This window comes from Trachypithecus francoisi, unplaced genomic scaffold (assembly GCF_009764315.1).
Source record: "Trachypithecus francoisi isolate TF-2019V2 unplaced genomic scaffold, Tfra_2.0 Lachesis_group6, whole genome shotgun sequence".
Classification (NCBI taxonomy): domain Eukaryota; kingdom Metazoa; phylum Chordata; class Mammalia; order Primates; family Cercopithecidae; genus Trachypithecus; species Trachypithecus francoisi.
In genome coordinates this window covers 119739307-119761191 of record NW_022681471.1, presented here as the reverse complement: position 1 = coordinate 119761191, position 21885 = coordinate 119739307, and the positions used below count along the sequence as shown (strand labels likewise).

Sequence of the window (21885 nt, the reverse complement as noted above, 5' to 3'; positions counted from 1 at the left end):
CCCGAGACTACTCTTTCCTCTCCTCTTTCCCAATCAAAGCTACTACTTCCTCAGACTGGATCACCTGAGACAGGTGTTAAGGAGAGAGCAATAGCTAAGTAAATAATTCACATAAAGGGGTAAATAACATAATTTCCTATAAAATATTTTGTTACCCCCAAAATGCATTTCTCTTTTTTTTTTTTTTTTTTTTTTGAGACAGAGTCTCGCTCTGTCGCCCAGGCTGGAGTGCAGTGGCCAGATCTCAGCTCACTGCAAGCTCCGCCTCCCGGGTTCACGCCATTCTCCTGCCTCAGCCTCCCGAGTAGCTGGGACTACAGGCGCCCGCCATGTCGCCCGGCTAGTTTTTTGTATTTTTAGTAGAGACGGGGTTTCACCATGTTAGCCAGGATGGTCTCGATCTCCTGACCTCGTGATCCGCCCGTCTCGGCCTCCCAAAGTGCTGGGATTACAGGCTTGAGCCACCGCGCCCGGCCATGCATTTCTCTAAATAAGTGGTTCTCAAACTTTGCTGCGACTAGAATCACCTGGGGAGCTTTAAACACTCTTGATGCCCAACTCTTGAGTCCATGCCCCAGAACAATTAAATCAGAATCTCTGGAGATATATAACCCAGGCATTAATATTTTTTAAACTTCCCATGTGATTCCACTGTGCAGCCAAGTTTGAGAAGCAGTGTGCTAAATTAGAGCTTCCCAGTCTTGATTGTATGTACAAATCACCTGGAGGCTTGCTAAACTGCAGATTCTGATTAAGTGGTCCAGGGCTAGGCTTGAAATTACGCATTTTTAACAAGCTTCCAGGTGATTCAAATGCTGCTGGTCCATGGGCCACACCCTGAGTGAAGCCAGGATACAGATGATTGACTAAAACAAAACAAACTAAAAAACACCTAACTGTACTGCTTCTAAAAACTATCTTTCAAAATATAACCATGTTATCTTTCTAGAATAAAAGTAATGGTGACAAGAGTCAATTGAAAGGATTGGTGTTTGATATTTAAGGATTGATACAGATGTTTTCTCATTGAAGTTCACAACACCTTCAAGGCAATAAAAAGTAGGAATAGCTTATCCAATAAGGAATGTGTTACTTTAAAAACCCAAAGCCAAAGGCCAGAATCTGGAACTTACAGTTTTGAAAAGAACCACACGGCCTCTCCTCTTTCAGATCACACTGAAAAGGGTTTATTGTGTCCTATTTAATGTGAAGACTGTGCACTCAAAAATAATGAATTCACGGTCCAGAATACTCACGGCTTTATCTCCAAGAGCTGATTTTAGGCTTATCCTCACTTTGATGCTTTGGTCAGCATCTGATTAAAGAGAAATCGCAGACCGCTGGTTATAGATGACAGACTGCCCACATGTGCTTATTCCTTTTCCTCCCAAGATCCCACTAAAGTGATAGTAAAGGGATCTTTTAAAGGTATCGACAGACTTTTGGAAAATGAGAAATGATGAGAGGGGGTAATTGCTTTCTCAGGGACAGGAAGCCGTGACCTAATTTGTACACAGAGGGAGCACAGACCCACAAAGAGCCAAAAAATCCAAAAGAGGTTTGGAATTCAAGCACAGGTGAGGGTGGGAAAATAATACTGGGCTGAAAAGAAGAGGGATGGAAGTCAGGGTGTGGCTAAAACCACTTTGGAGAACAGTTGATCCTCCTACCCCTTGTGCCCTTGCTTAGACACTCAGTTGGAGGTTGTGCTCCAGAAAAACAAGAGGTAATCCAAGAAAGAAGACATGGAATCTAGGAAGCAGTGGATTCAACCCAGGAGAACAACAAATGTTGGGACAGGAGGATGTAAGACTCCAAGAGGGAAGTCTCTAGGGGAAAAAAATGAGACTGAAAAGAATAGATACATTGAAATATTTGGGAGAAAAACAAATACAATGTAGATAGCAAATTAGGTAGGCCAAAAAATTTAGGCAGGTAGAAACTTTTAGACAACAAGCCACATAAGAAAGGATACAAAATAGTATATTACTTGGCTCTTCAGGCATAGTGATGTAAACACTGATAACTGTTTTACTAAAAATCATTATAAGGCCTTATTGGAAGAGCAAGAAATGGAAGTGGAAGAGTAGACCAAAGTGAAGGTTTAAAACTGAGCAATGACAAAATAGCAATGTAAGAAAATTATTTAGAAATATGAAAGTGACTGCCAGAAAGAAGAGATATAGCATTAAAATTGTTTTTTAAAAAAAGTATTTGTCTTTGGAAAGCAGGATTCAAGTACAATTGGTTGGAGAAAGTTATAATATGTATTTTAAAGATGAGGTTAATAAAACAGACTTGAAAGAGTACACACTCTTGTATGTGTATGCATCTGTGTGTGTTTGTACAGTTACTTTCACTATGTCTCATACATAGGTGCTCGACAGTTGTGATTTTTCTGCCATAAAACGGCAGCTGTCGTCATAGCAGAGAAAGAAGCAGGTACTATAGAGAAAGAAAACATTCTCAGCTGTGTCACAAGTCCTCATGAGACTGGGGCCAAAGGAGACTAGAAGAAGTAGACAAGGAATGGGTGTGAAACTTGTCAACTGGGTGTACTCACATGGACTCCAGTCGGTACTCCATCCCACAAAAGAATTCTTGTTCTGGTCTTTCAGCCAGGTAAACAAGGGCTCAAAGTAGTTGAGCAGTGGTCTTACATTCATGTTCTTTGCTCCTACAACATTTTCCAATGCTAGAGTCCAGGGTTCTGATTTTCCAAGCTTCAGCATATTGCTACACAAAAAAGAGGGGGTTCAGGGCCTTTTGAGGGGTTCCAGCTGTACATATATTACATCTATGATCTATGGTTTCTTCTCTTTGACTTGACTAAATTTGCTTCTGGCAGATAAGAAAATAATGCATATTAACGGATATATTCCTCCCTCAACCGCTCTTTCCTTCCAATTACCACAAAGAGAGGGCTGTAGTTATAATAGGGAGGAAGAGGTGGCCCATCCAATTGTTGTACGGTCTAGGTTCCTGTGTGACCACAAATTAAATGTTTGGTTTGTAAATGAGGACATTTTGAGGCCATAAAATTTTCTTTTTAGAACAAAGAAATCAAATTCAAACCTAGGCATGGAAATGAGTAATATTGAATACTAGGAGAGGTTCAACATTTTGAGGTATTTCTTACAGCAGTTTCTGTCCAGCTTCTGTAGAGTTTGAGATGTCACATTTGTGCAGAGGGCCTTCGTGTTTAGCTGCTTGACAAAGTGCTTCTTGAAACTGGAATTGGTAAAGGGTCCTTGTGTAATATCTGCACAAGAGACAAAAACAAAAAAGCAGTACCATGTTTACTTACTGTCTTAGAGTTATAGATTGGAGCATATATTTAAATCTGGGGCCCAAGTAACCAAAGAGATACTGATCAAATCTCTTTCTCCAGACATGAACTCTTCACTCATCATAACCTATTTGCATTTTATGTATCCGTTGATAAACATGGCAATATTACTCTGGTAAATGTTAGCTAACATTTGTTTTGTGTTTACAGATTAATAACCCTTTCATATAAATGATGCAAATCCATCCTCATAACAGGTCAATAATATTATTTTCATTTTACAAATAAACTGAGCTCCAGCAAATTCAAGGACTGGGGTTACTAGCTGAAGAACATATGTTTCTGGACTTCAAGTTAAAAATTCTCTTTCTGTTACAATGCACAGTAAACTGCCAGTAACAAGAAGACAAACAAAACTACTTTTTATTTCTCCCAATGATACTATTGATTGCTTGATGACAGGGACAAGATCTCACACAAATTTCATTGAACCCAATAAATTGTGTTAATTTAAATTGAATTGAAATTGATCATCTATACAGACAGTCCCCAACTTACAATGGTTGGACTTTTGATTTTTCGACTTTACAATAGTGCTTTCAGTTGTGTATGCTAATGGTAAGTACCCAAAGGTTTTCCCTTTCAGGGCAGTATTAAATAATTACATGAGATATTGAACGCTTTATTATAAAATAAGGTTTGTGTTAGATGATTTTGCCCAACAGTAGGCTAATGTGAGTGTTCTGAGCACATTTAAGGTAGACTAGGCTATGCTTTGGTGTTCCATAGGTTAGGTGTATTCAGTGCATTCTTAAGGTATTTTCAACTTATGATGAGTGTATTGGGACATAACCCCATTGGAAAGCAAGGAGCATCTGTATTGAGCTTGGTAGTTATGGGTAGAAAAATTATAATTATCACTTCATTTATCCCTACTTTTTGTCATTATTAGTACAGCTGTCCACAAACCCTAGAAGTTAAACAGAAACAAGAAAACTGTAATTTACCGAATGAATGAGTAATCATTAGAAACATGGAACAGAGATGCAGGGTCACAGTATGTTTCATCATGGGGCACAGGTTCCACCACCCCAACTATCTCTCGCCTTTGGGGAGAAAAGAAAACAATACATTAGCTGTGGATCACCCATCACAAGCAGGTGGGCATAACTAGTGCAGTTTCATCAATCATTTTTTTTTTTTTTGAGACAGAGTCTCACTCTGTCACCCAGGCTGTAGTACAGTGGCACGATCTTGGCTCACTGCAACCTCCGCCTCTCGTGTTCAAGCGATTCTCCCATCTCAGCCTCCCAAGTAGCTGGGATTATAGGTGTGCACTACCACATCTAACTAATTTGTGTATTTTTAATAGAGACACGGTTTCACCATGTTGGCCAGGCTGGTCTCGAACTCCTGGCCTCAAGTGATCCACTCGCCTCAGCCTCCCAAAATGCTGGAATTACAAGCGCCACCGTGTCCAGTCAATCAATGGTATTTATATTAGAATGGTTGTCGGGTGAAATAGAAACAAGGTAAAAAAAATCACCTACAAAAATAAAAAATAAATAAAACTTTTTAAAAATCAGACAGTAAAGCTCATTATATGGTTATCTCTTAGTTTTAATTCAGCCAGAATATACCCTTGGAAACTAGCTATGTCTTCAAAAGACTAATTTAATAAAATTCATAAAGTGCATTGCATGGCCAAAAGTGTACTGTGAAAGCCCTAATAATTCCTCTCAGGCACCACACTTCATGTGCTCCTGGCAGAGAGAATTTAATAAAATTGAAATCTTTCTTACTCTCCACGCCTACCCAGCTCAAGCATTCCCTCCTCTGTGAAGCCTGGCCCTGATCCCATCCACCTTCTGGCAGAATTAACCCCCAATCTCCTTTAGCCTTCTCTAGTTGTGCCTCCTTTGCCATTTATCTCCTGTTTTGTTGTTATTCACCTATAGTAACTTCTTGCCCTAGAGACTTGAGTACCTAGAGGGTGGGGCTGTGTCTTGGTCTTCTCTCTAATTTCAGTGTCAAACATGGTGCCTGTCACTACGGAAAGAATTCATTTATATTTATTGAACAAAGGAACAATTGATGCATTAATGAATCACTCTAAGGATCTGATTCCATGTGCCTTTAAAATAAGCTAAGAGGGATCAAAAGATTAATCTAGCCAGAAAAAAAGGTAGCAAAATCATGTATTTGACCTTGATTAAATGGAATACATTTTCCCTTTAAAACTGCAGGATCACTGTAGACATAACTTCAGTAATATTTAAATACTAGAAACAGTTCTTATAGGTGCTGCATATTTCCTCCCAAGTAAGATGTATGTTAACAGAGAGAATCTTGACAGAAGAAGTGTACTGTTTTAAACCTGTGCATGTGGAACTGCTTGTTACACATGAGATCTTCATTTCAAAAAGAAAATATAAGAAAAACAAAGAAAGAAATAATTGATGAGGGTCTAAGATGGTAAAAAGAAGATAGATTTCTTTCTTTCTTTCTTCCATTCTCTCCCTCCCTCTCTCCTTTCTTTCTTTCCTTTTCTTTTTCTCTTAAAATTCTTTCATCCAAAAACCTATTTATTTCATACTTGCATGTGACAGGCACAGTGTGAGGCACTTGTGACACAGCAATGAGTAATATAGTGCTACAACTACGGAAATGGTCACTGTTGCCCAAATGTGTCAGGTTCTCTCTAGCTTGGAATTCTCTGTGTTCCCCACATCTTTCTCAGGGCTTAAGTGCCTCTCCTCATCTGACACCCCCAGTTGGGCTTTGGATCTCCCCTGGACATTAACGGACCCTGTACCCTTCCATCACAACACTACACATTGCAGTGGTTTAATTTTCCACACCCTGCCATAAACTAAACGTTTTATTGCGTTGAGGACCATACCTGAAATTATTAGCATTGTATCCCCAGTGCTTTGCCTAAAATGTGGGGTCACCATTTTGTTTAAAAGGCTGGATAAAAGAATATGTAAAATGGATAAATTGATCACTTTCAACATAATATCATAGTTTAATGAGTAAGCCAATACTTAAGAATATAGAGTATGAAGTAGTGTCACCTGACCCAAGGAAATTTTATCTGAGGAGATGGCATCCAAATGGAGACTAAAACGTAAAATATAACAAACTAAAAATACCAAAAGGAGTTAGTTAATGTGTGCCTCTGTGTGTGTGTGTGTGTGTGTGTGTGTGTGTGTGTGTACACGCCAGTCAAATGCTTTTAAATACATAGCAAACTCATTAGAAAACATTTTACTGATTACATATTCATCGACTTACTTCATCTCCCACCACTTTTTCATCCACTGGTCTTTGGGAATTTCACCTTTAAAGACCATCCACCTCCACTTCTCTAACATGTAAGTAAATGGCAGAGTCCCAACAATCGTGAGTGCTTGTTTGAGCAGGAAGTTTATTTCTGTTTCTGAAAGTAGAATGGAAACGGATAAATATTACGATGAAGATGACAGTGGATGTTTTATGTTAAAGATAATTTTCCTAACCTCAAAATATTATTCCTCAAGATATACTTACTATAAGGATACATGAGAAAAATGGACAGTATACATAATAATATGTATATATTTATTTTCTCAGCTAAGGGATTTGGAGTAGGTTGAAGCCCTGGAACAGAACAGGTAAATAAAAACCCAAAGTTACTTCTAATCCTCATTTTCTTCATTAGTTTCGGTTTCCTCCCTTAAATACCTCTTATCAGAGTTCATTAGAGCTCTTTCATCCACTTTCCCAGTCACACTGTTTATTCTGGAAAGCTCCATGAAGTCAGTGACTGTTAATGTCTCATTTAAGACTGTATAACCTACTCCCACGTCTGCTATGTGATGCTTTCTGTGAGTCTCTGTTAAATAAACAAATGCTAAACAGATTCAGTGAAAAGCCTGTAAATCGGAGAGGGGAAAGAAAACAAAAGAGCGCCCCTGGAGGGCACTATCCACTGGATGGTGGAAAGTACAATGTACTTTAAATGTAAGGATATCTTCCTTACCAAGAATTTAAAAGGCTTTAACAAATCATGTTATTTCATTTTATCCTTTATTAGTGACATAAAGAGGCAGTGGAGTCAATCTCTAGTGTACAAAGGAAATGTATTGAAATGTAAGCAGGGGATGTTATCTACTTTTCACATCACTGTGTCTCTAGTGTCTAGAAAAATGTCTTGCACACAGTATGTGCTTAATAAATATGTTTGGAAGAAGAAAGAAAGAGAAAGAGGGAGGGAGGAATGGAAGGAATAAAGGAATTTATTTAACATTATTCACAAATCGGGGCAGAGTCAAGAAAAAAAGCAGGAGTTTTCCAAACCAGTGGTTTAATCATGTCTAATACCATCTTTAAAAAAAAAAAACTATTATTTTAGGTTCAGGGGTATGTGTGCAGGTTTGTTACATAAGTAAACTCATCTTACAGGGTTTATTGTACAGATTATTTCATCACTGATCTAATACCATCTTAAGAAACAGTCATCAACCATTTTTACCTGCTGTCAGGGAATATTTTAAAATAATAAAATATCTGTTCATTGACTTGAATTAATGATATTTTAAAATTAGGAAGCAGGTGTGGTTACTGTTAACTACCTTTGTTACTCTCTTCATGGGAGGATGCTGCTACTGGTCTGTAAGCCACTAGGACTATGCTTACAGTAACTATTTCCAACATGATGACAGGCTTTACGCTGGCCTGCTCCCAGGCCCTTGTGGGGTCACCAAGGATCTGGAACCAGAGATCAAGGTAAAGTGAATTCTCTACTCAAGGATGGAGCTCATGACCTTGATCTCATCGACCAAATGCTCCAGACAGAGGAGCTGATCTTTATGTCCAAATAACTAAAATTAGAGGAGAGAATACATGGAAGAGAAGAAGCTATTAGGCTTTATTTGTCCTCCTTTTATGAGGAAGAAGCAAAAGCCATGGCATCCTCACTGAAGAAATTAGATCTCCTGAACATTTGTCATGTTCCATCAAGTCCAAGCCATATAAAAGGAAATGGGCTGCCTCAGGCAGAAATGTTGAAGGATAGCACAGATTTAAGGGGATGTTACAGGGGAAATTCACGCTTCAGCAGGATGAACAAAATGTTTCAATCCCTTCTAATGTTGATATTAAACCACCTGTTCTTTAAGAATTCAAAATTTAAAGCTATACTTTGCTTTGCATAGTGTTATGGAAAAGGCTTCAGATTAAGGCTCTTGTTTTGGTTCCGCCACTACATTGCATTTTGACTTCAGGCTACTTTCCCTCTCTTGTCTTCAGTTTACTTCTCTATAGAATCGTTTTTAGAATCTATTCCAAGTCTAAAGTTTTGGGAAGTTTTTACCTACAACCAGAGGGGTCTAGTTAGAACACTGACACTAATTGGACAAGCCATTCAGTTCTATGAGACTGTTTCATCATCTTTAAGAAAAAAAAAAAACTTCTGTTAGATGTTTCACAGGATCCCAAGTCCATTCATTCAGTTACCTCTCTTATTCCCTTTTCAATAATACAAAACCGAAAGTTGACATGTTCTGATATATACTTAAAATTTTTCACCAGTAGTAATTTCCAGTTACCCATAAATACCTTATACCTTATGCGGCAAAAAGTAAATATTTCCTACATAAGATAATAGATACCTTTGCCCGTATCAGATTAAAGAACCTCCAAAACAAGCCATGAGAAAATGTCCATACCATTGTCTTCTTGAAAATCAGGTGACAGAAGACCAATGGATTTTAAATGCTTAGGTGTGGCTGCAGAAAGTGACATGATTTCCCCAACAGCTTCATGGAATCCTTCATTAGCTCCATTTCTTAGCAGAAAAGGTTGTGCAGCATATGCCATATCATATTGGATATGCCCCATCTCATGATGAGCTGTCAGGAAGTCATCCATTGTCACCTTTGTGCACATAATGATCCTGCATGAAAATGGACAAGATGAAAATGAATCTCACTGACTTTCATTTAACAATTACAGTGGAGTTGTATGGGGTTTTGGTAGCATGAATCATCTTTCCAAGATTTATTCACCAGTGAATCTTGAGTACCCACCTTTATGTCCTAGAAACAGTACTAGTTGCTCAATATAAAGCAATAGGCACAGCTGAATCCTGTTCTCTTGCTCATAGACTACCAGGAAGACAGATAAGCAGAGTTCTCTGCTATAAGAACTCTGAGGCAAGTACTCTATAAATGATCAGTACACACAGCCTTGAGCATAAAAATGAGTGAACATAGGCACAGTCCTCTAGAAGCACCAAGAAGGGCATGACTGAAGATGCAATGAGCAATATGGACCTTAATCAATGTGCAGGAGTTTGCCCGGTAGAAGGCACACAGGTTGACGTTCCTAGTGCTCAATGAGAAAGCCTTAGGGGCAGAGGGGTGGAAACGTGGCATTCAGGACGCTGCAAGCTATTTGCTATTGCCAGGATAGAGAAATAGTAGAAGGAGCTGCAAATTGAAACTTGGGAATCATTAGCATGTAAGCTGGGAAGTAGATATGATGGGTCATGGAGCAGGGATAGAGTGCAAGAAAAGAGGACCAAAGATAAACCTACAGAAGGCCCAAGTACCTAAGGAGTGGGGAGAGGAAGATTATTCAGGGGAGATGGAGAAAGTACAATCAGAGAGGTTCAAGGAAATCTGGAAAAGAATGACAATGTGGAAGTTGGTTAAAAAAAAAAAAATAGCATTTGAAAGACAACTCGTAAATCTTGTCTAATGCTGCTATAGCCCAATGGGATAAGAACTGCATTTGGCAATGAGATGGTGGTGTCTTTTTAACTTAGCAAGAGCATTTTCATTCAGGTGGGTGTAGGGGTCATATTTCAGTAGATTCCCAAATTTATTTCATACCACTTGGATCATGTCACCACCCCGTCCAATATCCTGTGAGGCCTCCTCATTGCTCAAGAATAGACTCAGCCACCTTTTATATACCAATATGACCCTGTAAACCAAAAACTATTTGAGATAGGTCTCAATCAATTCACAAGTTTATTTTGCCAAGGTTAAGAACATGCCCAGAAGAACACAGAATTTAGAGAACAGTCTGTGGTTTGTGCCTTTCTCCAGAAATAATTTTGAGGGCTTCAATATTTATAGGAGAAAAGTGAGCTGGAGGGGATAATGGGAGGGCATGGTAATCCACGCATTGCAAGAGAAAGGGGGAAGGTAAGGAATATTCAATTATGTATTCATCTATGCTCAGTAAATCTACTTTCCTTTCACAACCCCACCTACTTTTCTAATTTGGTTTCTCTCTATTCTCCTCTGAAATAATTATAAAAATAACTACTATATATTTACTGCCTACTGTATGTAAGATTTTGCGCTTGAAAACTTACTTATACTTTCTCATTTTTAAGCCTCACTGGTATCAGTAAACTATGGCCTGCTGGCCAGCCATCTGTTTTTATAAATACATTTTTATTGGCACACAGCCACATCCATTTGTTTGTGTATTGTCTATGGCTGCTTTCATGTCACAAGGGCAGAGCTGAGTAGTTGCAACAGAGATCTGCAAAGCTTAAACTATTTACTATCTGGCCCTTTACAGAAAAGGATTGTAGATCCATTCCCTGCCCTAGTCAATGCTGGTGGGGGCCTGCTGAGACTTTATCCACCATCCCCTAGCTGCCTGAGTCACAGCTGATAAGGGCCAACAGCTGCTCCCTTCACTGCCTTTGACCAAATGGGGGTTATGCTCCCCCATACTCTGGAGCAGTCCACAGTCAAAGACTGCCTAATACAAAAGGCTAGTCCCCTTGTCTTGAGGTGTGGCCTAGTCTGTGGCTCAAGTTATGCTCCACAGAGCTTCATGGGATAAGGCTGAGGCCAAGTTTCCAGTAAAGACCATATCCTTACTTACCTCCCTCCTTTGTCCCAGCCTGCTTCCCTCATTCCCCTCTGCCTCAGAGCTCTCCTCAATGAAGCATTTGTGAAACGATCTCCCTTTCAAGCTAGGGAATCCAACCTAAGGCTCTCACAAACCTGCAACCTGGGAGTTACTATCCTACTTTATAAAATAAGGAAACTGAAACCAAAGAAAGTTAAATACCTAGTCCAAGGTTGCATAGTCATTAAGTGACACACCTAGGATTCCGAAGCCTGTGCTCATTCTGCCACCTTACACAAACTCTCCTTAACTTATTTCTCATTCTAGCCTAACTTGCCGACTTCAATACACAGGTTGGGTCCTGCCTCTCCGTATTTGATCCTGCTGTTCTCACAGCTTGGGTCCTCCTCCTGACTCTGTGTATCTGAATCCTTCTTGTCTTTCCAAACCTAATTCAAATCCCACTTGTAAAGCACGGTCTGATCCTATCTCCTATTGCAAGTGTGGTCAGTTTTCTTCTGATTCTCCATAGGGCATGCCCTGTGTCTCTCTTACGACATGTACCACTTTCTCCCTTCCATCCAAGCTTATTTATTCACCTATTCTGTCTCACTCACAAGAGTGAAACATGGAGGGGAAGATCAATGTGTGATTCACATGTCCATCTTACAAAAATCTTAGCACCAAATCTTTCCTGATATGGATGCAACCATCCCCATTACCATACAATGTCAATGGATGCATAATATTTCAAAGAAAGCAGATGGTCCAAAGGTTCAAGTCAGAGACTGTTGGCAATCCTCTTTTCCTGGGAAAACCCAAATGTGCTCTCCTGGACTCCCAGCCTTAGTTCAAGGAGAGTTAACTTATCTTTTCTGTGCTCAGAAAAGCAGAGAAAGAATTCAAGTTAAACTTCAGCCTGCCTCTGTTGTCTCCCATTTAGTATCAGTTGTGTAAGTATCAGCCCCACTACCTGAAGTCGCCCTTCCCCAGGTCCCAAGCTGTGGGGTGGCAGACTACTTTCTGAACATTTCCTGGATCAGTTAGCATGGAATTTTCCCAGAATCCTCGAGTCATATTAGGAAGACCAACAGATACAAAGAACTTCTCGGCCTCCTTGAATATTCTCTGTGCATTCCAGGCCTGGGAAAAGAGAACAGTATTAATTCCAGCATCAAAACAACCACATTCTTAAATTAAATAAGCCAGGCACAGAAAAACAAACACCACATGTTCTCACTTATGCGTGGAATCTAAAACAATGGAACTGGTAGAAGCAGAGAGTAGAATGGTGGTTACAGAGGCTATGGGGTGGGGGCAATGGGGAGATGATGGTCAAAGCGTACAAAGTCTCAAACAGGATGAATAAGTTGGTTTTATTTTTTTGAGATCTATTGCACAGCATAGTAAATATAGTTAATAATAGAACATTGTACATTTTGAAATGCTAAGAGAGTAAATTTCAAATGTTCTCACTGCAAAAAAAAGTATGTTAAGTAACTGATACGTTAATTAGCTTTATTTAACTATTTTTCATTGTATTCATAAATCATGAAATCACCTTGTACCCCATAAATATATAAATTGACAATAATAAATTGTCAATTTACAATAAAATTTTAAAATGGAAAAAGTGCTAATGTAATTTTTAAAATAGCAGCATTATTTCTGTTGGATATATACATTGGCATAACCTTTCCAAAAGGCAATTTGATAACACATATGGCTAGCATTTGAAATTTTTTTCTTTGTCTCAGTAATGCTGTCTCTAAGGAACTAACCTAAAAAATTATCAGAAATTAGATTCAACAATTACACTGAGAATTATTTTTAATAGAGAAAAAAGTTGAAAAAAGTTGAAACGACCATCAGAATGGTTAAATAATGATACCTTTGAAAAACAGAATAATGTGCAGCCACCCAAATTATGTTTATGAAAAATGTTTTGGTTTATATCCAAAAGACAGGCAATAACAAATGCTGGTGAGGGTGTGGAGAAAAGGGAACCCTCCTACACTGTTGGTAGGAATGTAAGTTAGTACAACCACTATGGAAAACAGTTTGGAGGTTCCTCAAAAAAGTAAAAATAGAGCTACCATATGATCCAACAATCCCACTGCTGAGTATATACCCAAAAGAAAGGAAATCAGTATTTTGAAGAGAGATGTTTCTTGCACTATTTGCATGTTTGTCGCACTATTCACAATAGCCAAGATTTGGAAACAACCTAAGTGTCCATCAATAGATGAATGGATAAAGAAAATGTGGTACACATACACAATGGAATACTATTCAGCCATTAAAAAAATGAAATCCTGTCATTTGCAACAACATAGATGGAACAGAAGGTCATTATATTAAGTGAAATAAGCCAGGCACAGAAAGACAAACATTACATGTTCTTACTTATTTGTGGGATCTAAAAAACCAAAAGAATTGAACTCATGGACATACAGAGTGGAAGGATGGTTACCAGAGGCTGGAAAGAGTAGTGGGAAGGTGGCAGGGACAGGTTAGGATGGTTAATTGGTACAAAAATTAGAAAGAATGAGGCTGTGTGTGGTGGCTCAGCACTTTGGGAGGCCAAGGCGGGCAGATTGCTTGACACCAGGAGTTCGAGACCAACCCAGCCAACATGGCAAAACCCTGTCTCTACTAAAGATACAAAAATTAGCCAGGCGTGGAGGGGCACACCTCTAATCCCACCTACTTGGGAGGCTGAGGTGGGAGAATTGCTTGAACCCAGGAGGTAGAGGTTGCAGTGAGCTGAGACCGTGCCACTGCACTCCAGCCTGGGTGACAGAGTGAGATCCTGTCAAAATAAAGTCTACTATTTGATAGCACAACAGGGTGACTATAGTTAATAATAATTTAATTGTACATTTAAAAATAACTAAAAGAGTATAATTGGGGGCCGGGCACAGTGGCTCAAGCCTGTAATCCCAGCACTTTGGGAGGCCGAGGCGGGTGGATCACGAGGTCAGGAGATCGAGACCATCCTGGCTAACATGGTGAAACCCCGTCTCTACTAAAAATACAAAAAACTAGCCGGGCGAGGTGGCGGGCGCCTGTAGTCCCAGCTACTCGGGAGGCTGAGGCAGGAGAATGGCGTAAACCCGGGAGGCGGAGCTTGCAGTGAGCTGAGATCCGGCCACTGCACTCCAGCCTGGGCGACAGAGCGAGACTCCGTCTCAACAACAACAACAAAAAAAGAGTATAATTGGATCATTTGTAACTCAAAGGAAAAATGCTTAAGGGGGTGGATGCCCCCATTCCCCATGATATGATTATTATATGTTGCATGCCTGTATCAAAACATCTCATGTATCCCACATACCTAGTATGCATCCATAAAATTTTTCAATCTGAGAATTTTAATTGATATTATAAAATACAATTTAATAGTAAGTAAAAAAGTAGAATATATGAGCGACTTAATGAGGTAGTACATGAAAATGTTAACAGTAGACTGAGTATGATTATTGATAATGTTTTCTTGGTTTTATTTTTTATATTCCAAGTAAAAACACAACTTTCCTACTCAAGCCAACAATCGTTGATTGATCTCCTTCAAGGGGAAAGGCCCTGTATTAGACTTGGTGGAAGACATAAACTATAAGGTGGATCTGAAGGCATAGGCTTTTGGAATCAAAAAGGCCCAGATGTGGCCTAGCAGCCAATGGGTAGTTGGGCCTTGGCTTCATGATCTGTATGAAGTCCAAATTTTCACAATGTTCTGGGACTAAAAAGAGGCAGCAGTAGGCATCTGCCACCCAGAAAACTCTTCTGGGAACAAGTCTCAGGAGCTGGCCAAGCCTGCTTAGGAGGTAAGGCCTACATTAGGTGAGCTAAGTTTGTGTAATTGGCAGCTAGTCTATGAATCACTTTTAGTAACAGAAAACTTCCTCTGATCCCAAAGACCAGTCAAGTCTGGTTTTTCTCCTTTGCCAGCCCTGGGAATAAGAAACAGGATATGAGCCTATAGATGGTTTAAAAATTAAGGACTTATTGTCAGGCAATTGGTATTGATGAGCATGACATTCTTAAGTAGAATGAACCTATACCAAAATAGTGTCGATTAGGAAATACGGTTAACATCTGTTGAATGAACAATGAATGAATGAATAGAAAATCAGGCTGAAATTATTAGGAGTTCTGAGTTCAGTCCTTAGTTGCCAATGACTGACTGTCTTTGTGACTTTGGGCAAATCATTTACCTGAGCCTCAGTTTCCTCACCTATAGCATGGAGCTGTCACAATACCTATCCTGAGTCTTAGAGATGACAATAGAAGAGATGAGTGTGAAAACCCTTTAGAAAGACTAAAAATCTACATCCAGATGGCCCTATACTGCCGTTCAACTTCAAAGTGGAGCTAGAACAGCTACAAGAGTTTAGAGGCCCTTGCAGCTTCACTTTTTATTCTGCAGTGGACTTTTCCCAGGAGTATGTTATGTATGTGAAGATGTTCATTGCATTGCTTCTTACCGATTTAAAACTATTAACAAGCAAAGGTTCAGCAATGCACAAATAGCAAATTATGGTGCAATTATCTGAAGAAATTTTATAAGGCAAATAGAAGTATCATTAGGTATTCTACTCAGAAATGTAGAATTTTAGTTGAATGAACAAAAATACATAATTTATAACTATAATATCATTTCATCAACAGAAGGGAACACAGAGAATTTTTTTTTTTTTTTTTTTTTTTAGATGGAGTCTCACTCTGTCGCCCAGGCTGGAGTGCAGTGGTGTGATCTCGGCTCACTGCAACCTCCGCCTCCCGAGTTCAAGTGATTCTCCTGCCTCAGCCTCCTAAATAGCTGAGACTACAGGCGCACACCACTATGCCCAGCTAATTTTTATTTTATTTTATTTTTTATTTTTAGTAGAGACGGAGTTTCACCATGTTGGCCAGGCTGGTGTCCAGCTCCTGACCTCGTGATCCACCTGCCTCAGCCTCCCAAAGTGCTGGGATTACAGGTGTGAGCCACCGCGCCTGGCCTGAGAATTTTTTAATTTAAATTTTAAATTTTAAATTCAGGGAATTCACGTGCAGGTTTGTTACAAGGGTATGTTGCATGATACTGACGTTTGGGCTTCTATTGGTCCTATCAACCAGATATGAACATAGTACTCAATAGGAAGGTTTTCAGCCCTTGCTGCCCTTCTCTCCCTCCCTCCTTTTGGAGTCCCCAGTGTCTATTGTTCCCATCTTTATGTCTGTATATACCCAAGGTCAGCTTATAAGTGAGAACATGTCATACTTGGTTTTCTGTTTCTGCATTAATTTACTTAGGATGACAGTCTTCAGCTGCATCCATGTTGCTGCAAAAGACATAATTTCATTATTTTTATGACTGTATAGTATTCCATGGTATATATGTACCACATTTTCTTTATTTATTTCTTTAGGTTGATTCCATGTCTTTGCTATTGTGAATAGTGCTACAATAAACACCCGAGTGCAGGTGTCTTTTTGGTAGAACAATTTATTTTCCTTTGGGTATATACACAGTAACGGTATTGCTGGGTTGAATGGTAGTTCTATTTGTAGTCCTTTGAGAAATCTCCAAACTGCTTTCCATAGTGGATGATCTAATTTACATTCTCACCAACAGTGAGTAAGTGTTCCCTTTTCTCAGCAGCCTCACCAACATGTTATTTTTTTACTTTTTAATAGTGGCCACTCTCACTGGTGTGAGATGGTATCTCATTATGGGTTTTGATTTGCATTTCTCTGATGTTTTGAAAATATTTTCTCCCATTCTGTAGGTTGTCTGTTCACTGCATTCTGTAGGTTGTCTGTTTACTGCAATTCTGATTGTGCTTATTTGGATCTTCTCTCTTTCTCTGTTAATCTAGCTAGAGGTCTTTCCATCTTGTTTATCCTTTTAAAAAACTGAATTTTTATTTTGTTGAACCTTTGTATGAGTTTTTAAGTCTCAGTTTCATTAATTCTGCCCTGATTTTAGTTATCTCTTTTTTTCTAGCTTTCGAATTAGTTTGTTCTTGTTTTTCTAGTTCCTTTAAGTCTGGTGTTATATTATTAATTTGATATCTTTCTAGGTTCTTGATGTAGGCATTTAGCACTATAAACATTCCTCTTAACATTGCTTTTGCCACATCCCAGATATGTTGTTGGTATGCTGTGTCTCTGTTTCCATTTGTTTCAAATTGCTGTACAGCAGTTTTTTAGTTTAATTAGGTCTCACTTGTCAATTTTTGTTTCTGTTGCAATTGGTTTTGAAGACTTACAAATTCTTTGCCCATGCCAATGTCCAGAAGAGTTTTTCCTAGATTTTCTTCTGGGATTTTTATAGTTTGAAGTCTTGTATTTAGGTCTTTATTCCATCTTGAGTTAATTTTTGTATATGATGATTGGTAGGGCTCTAGTTTCACTCTTCTGCATCATACTTCTATTTGCCTTATAAAATTTCTTCAGACAACTGCACCATAATTTACTGTTTATGCATTGCTGAACCTTTGCTTGTTAATAGTTTTAAATCTGTAAGAAGCAATGCAATGAACATTTTAGCATACATAACATACTCCTGGGAAAAGTCCACTGCAGAATAAAAAGTGAAGCTGCATAACCATATATGGTTAGCCAGTTTTCCCAGCACCATTTATTGAATAGGGAGTCCTTTCCCCATTGCTTATTTTTGTTGACTTTGTCAAAGATCAGATGGCTGTTAAGTGTGTGGCTTTATTTCTGGGTTCTCTATTCTGTTCCATTGGTCTATGTGTCTGTTTTTGTACTAGTACCATGCTGTTTGGGTTACTGTAGCCTTGTAGTATAGTTTGAAGTCAGGTAATGTGATGCCTCTGGCTTTGTTCTTTTTGCTTAGGATTGCTTTGGCAATTCAGGCTCTTTTTTGGTTCCATATGGATTTTTGAATAGCTTTTTCCATTTCTGTGAAAAATAATGATAACTTGATAAGAATAACATTGAATCTGTAGATTGCATTGAGCAGTATAGCCATTTTAATGATATTGATTCTTCCAAATCGATGAGCATGGGATGTTTTTCCATTTGTTTTTGTCACCTATGATTTCTTTCAGCAGTTTTTTGTACTTCTCTTTGTAGAGATTTTTCATCTCTTTGATTAGATGTATTCATACATGTTTTAATTTTTGTGGCTATTGTAAATGAGATTGTGTTCTTGATTTGGCTCTCAGTTTTTGGTATATAGAAATGCTACTGATTTCTGTGCATTCATTTTTGTATGCCCCCGCTTACTGAAGTCATTTATCACATCTAGGAGTCTTTAAAGTTTTCTAGGTAAAGAATCATATCATCAGCAAAGAGAGCTAATTTGACTTCCTCTTTCCTTATTTGGATGATTTTTGTTTCTTTCTCTTAAATGATTGCTCTGGCTAGAACTTCCAGTACTATGTTGAATATGGGTGGTGAAGTGGGCATCCTTGACTTTTTCCAGTTCTCAAAGGGAATGGTTCTAGCTTCTGCTGATTCAGTATGATGTTGGCTGTGGGTTTATCATAGATGGCTCTTATTATTCTGAAGTATGTTCCTTCAGTGCCTAGTTTGTTGAGGATTTTTATTATGAAAGGATGTTAGATTTTATCAAATGCTTCTTCTGCATCTATTGAGATAATCATATGGTTTTTGCTTTTAATTATATTTATATGGTGAATCACATTTATTGATTTGCGTATATTGAACCAACATTGCATCCCAGGAATAAAGCCTATTTGATTATGGTGAATTAACTTTTTGATGTGCTGCTGGATTCAGTTTGCTAGTATTTTATTGAGGATTTTTGTGTCTATATTCATCAAATATATTGGCCTGTAGTTTGTTTTTCCATTGTGTCTTTGCCAGATTTTGGTATCAGGATGATACTTGTCACATAGAAGAGTTAGGGAGGAAAACTTCCTCCTCAATTTTTTGAATAGTTTCAGTAGAATTAGTACCAGCTCTTCTTTTTACATCTGGTAGAATTCAGCTGTGAATCTATCTGGTCTGGGGCTTTTTTTGTTTTTTTGGTTGGTAGGTTTTTAAATTATTGATTCAATATCAGAACTAATTATTGGTCTGTTCAGGGTTTCAGTTTCTTCCTGATTCAGTCTTGGGAGGTTGTGTGTTTCCAGGAATTCATCTGTTTTCCCTAGATTTTCTAGTTCATGTGCATGGAGGTGTTTGTAATAGTCTCTGAGGATCCTTTGTATTTCTGTGGGATCAGTTGCAATGTCACCTTTGTCATTTCTGATTGTGCTTATTTGGATCTTCTCTCTTTCTCTGTTAATCTAGCTAGAGGTCTTTCCATCTTGTTTATCCTTTTAAAAAACTGACTTTTCATTTTGTTGATCCTTTGTATGATTTTTTAGGTCTCAATTTCATTAATTCTGCCCTGATTTTAGTTATCTCTTTTTTTTCTAGCTTTGGAATTAGTTTGTTCTTGTTTTCCTAGTTCCTTAAAGTGTGGTGTTAGATTATTAATTTGATATCTTTCTAGGTTCTTGATGTAGGCATTTAGCACTATAAACATTCCTCTTAACATTGCTTTTGCCACATCCCAGATCTGTTGTTGGTATGCTGTGTCTCTGTTTTCATTTGTTTCAATAATTTTTGATATCTGCCTTAATTTCATTGTTTACTCAAAAGTCATTCAGAAATAAGTTGTTTAGTTTCCAGGTTATTTCATGGTTTTGAGAGCTCCTCTTGGTATTGATTTCTATTTTTATTCTACTGCAGTCTGAGAATATGCTTGGTATAATTTTAATTTTTTGAATGTATTGAGACTTGCTTTATGACTGAGCAAGTTGCCAGTCTTAGAGTATGTTTCGTATACAGATGAGAATAATGTATATTCCATAGTTGTTGGGTGGAATATTCTATAGATGTCTCTTAGGTTCAACTGGTCAAGTGTTAAGTTTAAGTCCGGAATTTCCAGAATGTCTTTGTTAGTTTTCTGCCTCAATGATCTGTATAACACTGTCAGTGGGGTGATGAAGTCCCCCACTATTATTTTCTGGATGTCTAAGTCTTTCCGTAGGTTTAAAAGTGCTATGTTTATGAATCTGGGTACTCCAATGTTGGGTGCATATATATTTAGGATAGTTAAGTCTTCTTGTCAAATTGAACCCTTTATCATTATGTAATGACCCTCTTTGTCCTTTTTTACTGTTGCTGGTTTAAAGTCTGTTTTATCTGATATAAGAATAGCAACCCCTGCTCTTTTTTGTTTTCTATTTGCATGATAGATCTTTCTGCATCCCTTTACTTTGAGCCCATGGGTGTCATTACACATGAGATGGGTCTCAAAGACAGTAGAAGGTTAGGTCTTGTTTTTCTCTCCAATTGCCACTCTCCATCTGTTAGGTGAAGCGTTCCTGTCATGCTGTTGTTAGCTGGTTGCTCTGTAGTCTCGATTGTGTAGTTGCTTTATTGGGTCTGTGGGCTATGTACTTACTTGTGTTTTGAGGAACCCAGCACATTTAAATAATTAAACCAAAGTAGTAATAAAGGTGTTACTTAAAATTGTTTTAAAGATTCTTGTAATATTTTTAACACTAATAATTTTTAATATGCAAAAATCCCCTCATAATATTCTTGTTTTTACTATCCATAGAGATTACTGGCTGGTTACTTAGCAATGACAAACTTTGGAAAGAGTGATACCAACCAGTTGACAATTCTACATCTTACTGCTTAACAGAAAACTCAGGTAATCTCCATTTTAAATACCTTTCAATGAGATCAATACTACACCTGCAATTCAAGGTATCTGAGGCCATTGTAAACTATTTTTCATTGAAAATATAGCGATGTAAGAAATAAATTTCAATTAGCTTAAATTTTTTATTTACATGGTTTCACATAAAAATAAAAATAGAAGGATGACATAAAAATAAATGAAGTTGAGAATTTAGATTTAGTTTTTAAGGGCTCTTTTTCCTACCTGGTTCACCATTGCATCAGTAACATCTATGTTTGGTTTCTGTCCAAAGGGAACTGTCAAAGAGTACAGATTTGTCCAAAATCTACCCCACATATCACCTATTTAAAAAAAAAAAAAAACTGTTAGTATATGACAAAGCAGCAGAAATGTAGACATAATTTATTAAATATATGGACCATCACTGATACTATAAATTAGAAAGAGATTTCTATAATCCACCATCCATGGTACAAAATATTACAAATTAAGCTGTTAGTAATTCCCAGTGTTGGCTTCAAAAGAGGCCGTATCAGATCATCATTCAGGAACTTCTACTAACTGGTAACTAAATTCCACTTTTATTCCTATATTCGTGTACTTAACTTGGTGACTTTGTAAACATCTCAAACAAATGTTAAGTTGTATTCCAAGGCCAGAGATCATGAAAAAGAAGATGTATCTAGAAAAAGTCAATCTAAGAGCAGGACCAGAATCCTGGTGCCAAAGAAATGGGGCAACAAACTTCATGAAGAATACTCCTGTAATCCCAGCACTTTGCAGAGCTGAGGCAGGCAGATCACTTGAGATCAGGAGTTTAAGACCAGCCTGGTCAACATAGTAGAGACCTGTCTCTACTAAAAATACAAAAATTAGCTGGGTGTGGGGGCTTAAGCCTGTAATCCCAGCTACTTGGGAGGCTGAGGCAGGAGAATCGCTTGAACCCAGGAGGCAGAGGTTGCGGTGAGCTGAGATCAGCCACTGCACTCCAGCCTGGGTGACAGAGCGAGACTCTATCTGAAAAAAAAAAAAAAAACTCTATAAACTTATATTT

At 38.2% G+C, this 21885-nt stretch overlaps 1 protein-coding gene across 1 annotated transcript in view; it reads right to left on the bottom strand.

Annotated features, from left to right (window-relative positions):
- Positions 1 to 21885, bottom strand: part of ACE2 (angiotensin I converting enzyme 2) — a 48272-nt gene that overhangs the window by 8710 nt on the left and 17677 nt on the right. Inside the window, 8 exon segments of the mRNA XM_033200918.1 lie at positions 1257 to 1315; positions 2564 to 2736; positions 3140 to 3262; positions 4297 to 4395; positions 6587 to 6731; positions 9001 to 9227; positions 12123 to 12292; positions 21075 to 21172. Coding sequence (XP_033056809.1) covers positions 1257 to 1315; positions 2564 to 2736; positions 3140 to 3262; positions 4297 to 4395; positions 6587 to 6731; positions 9001 to 9227; positions 12123 to 12292; positions 21075 to 21172 — 1094 coding nt within the window.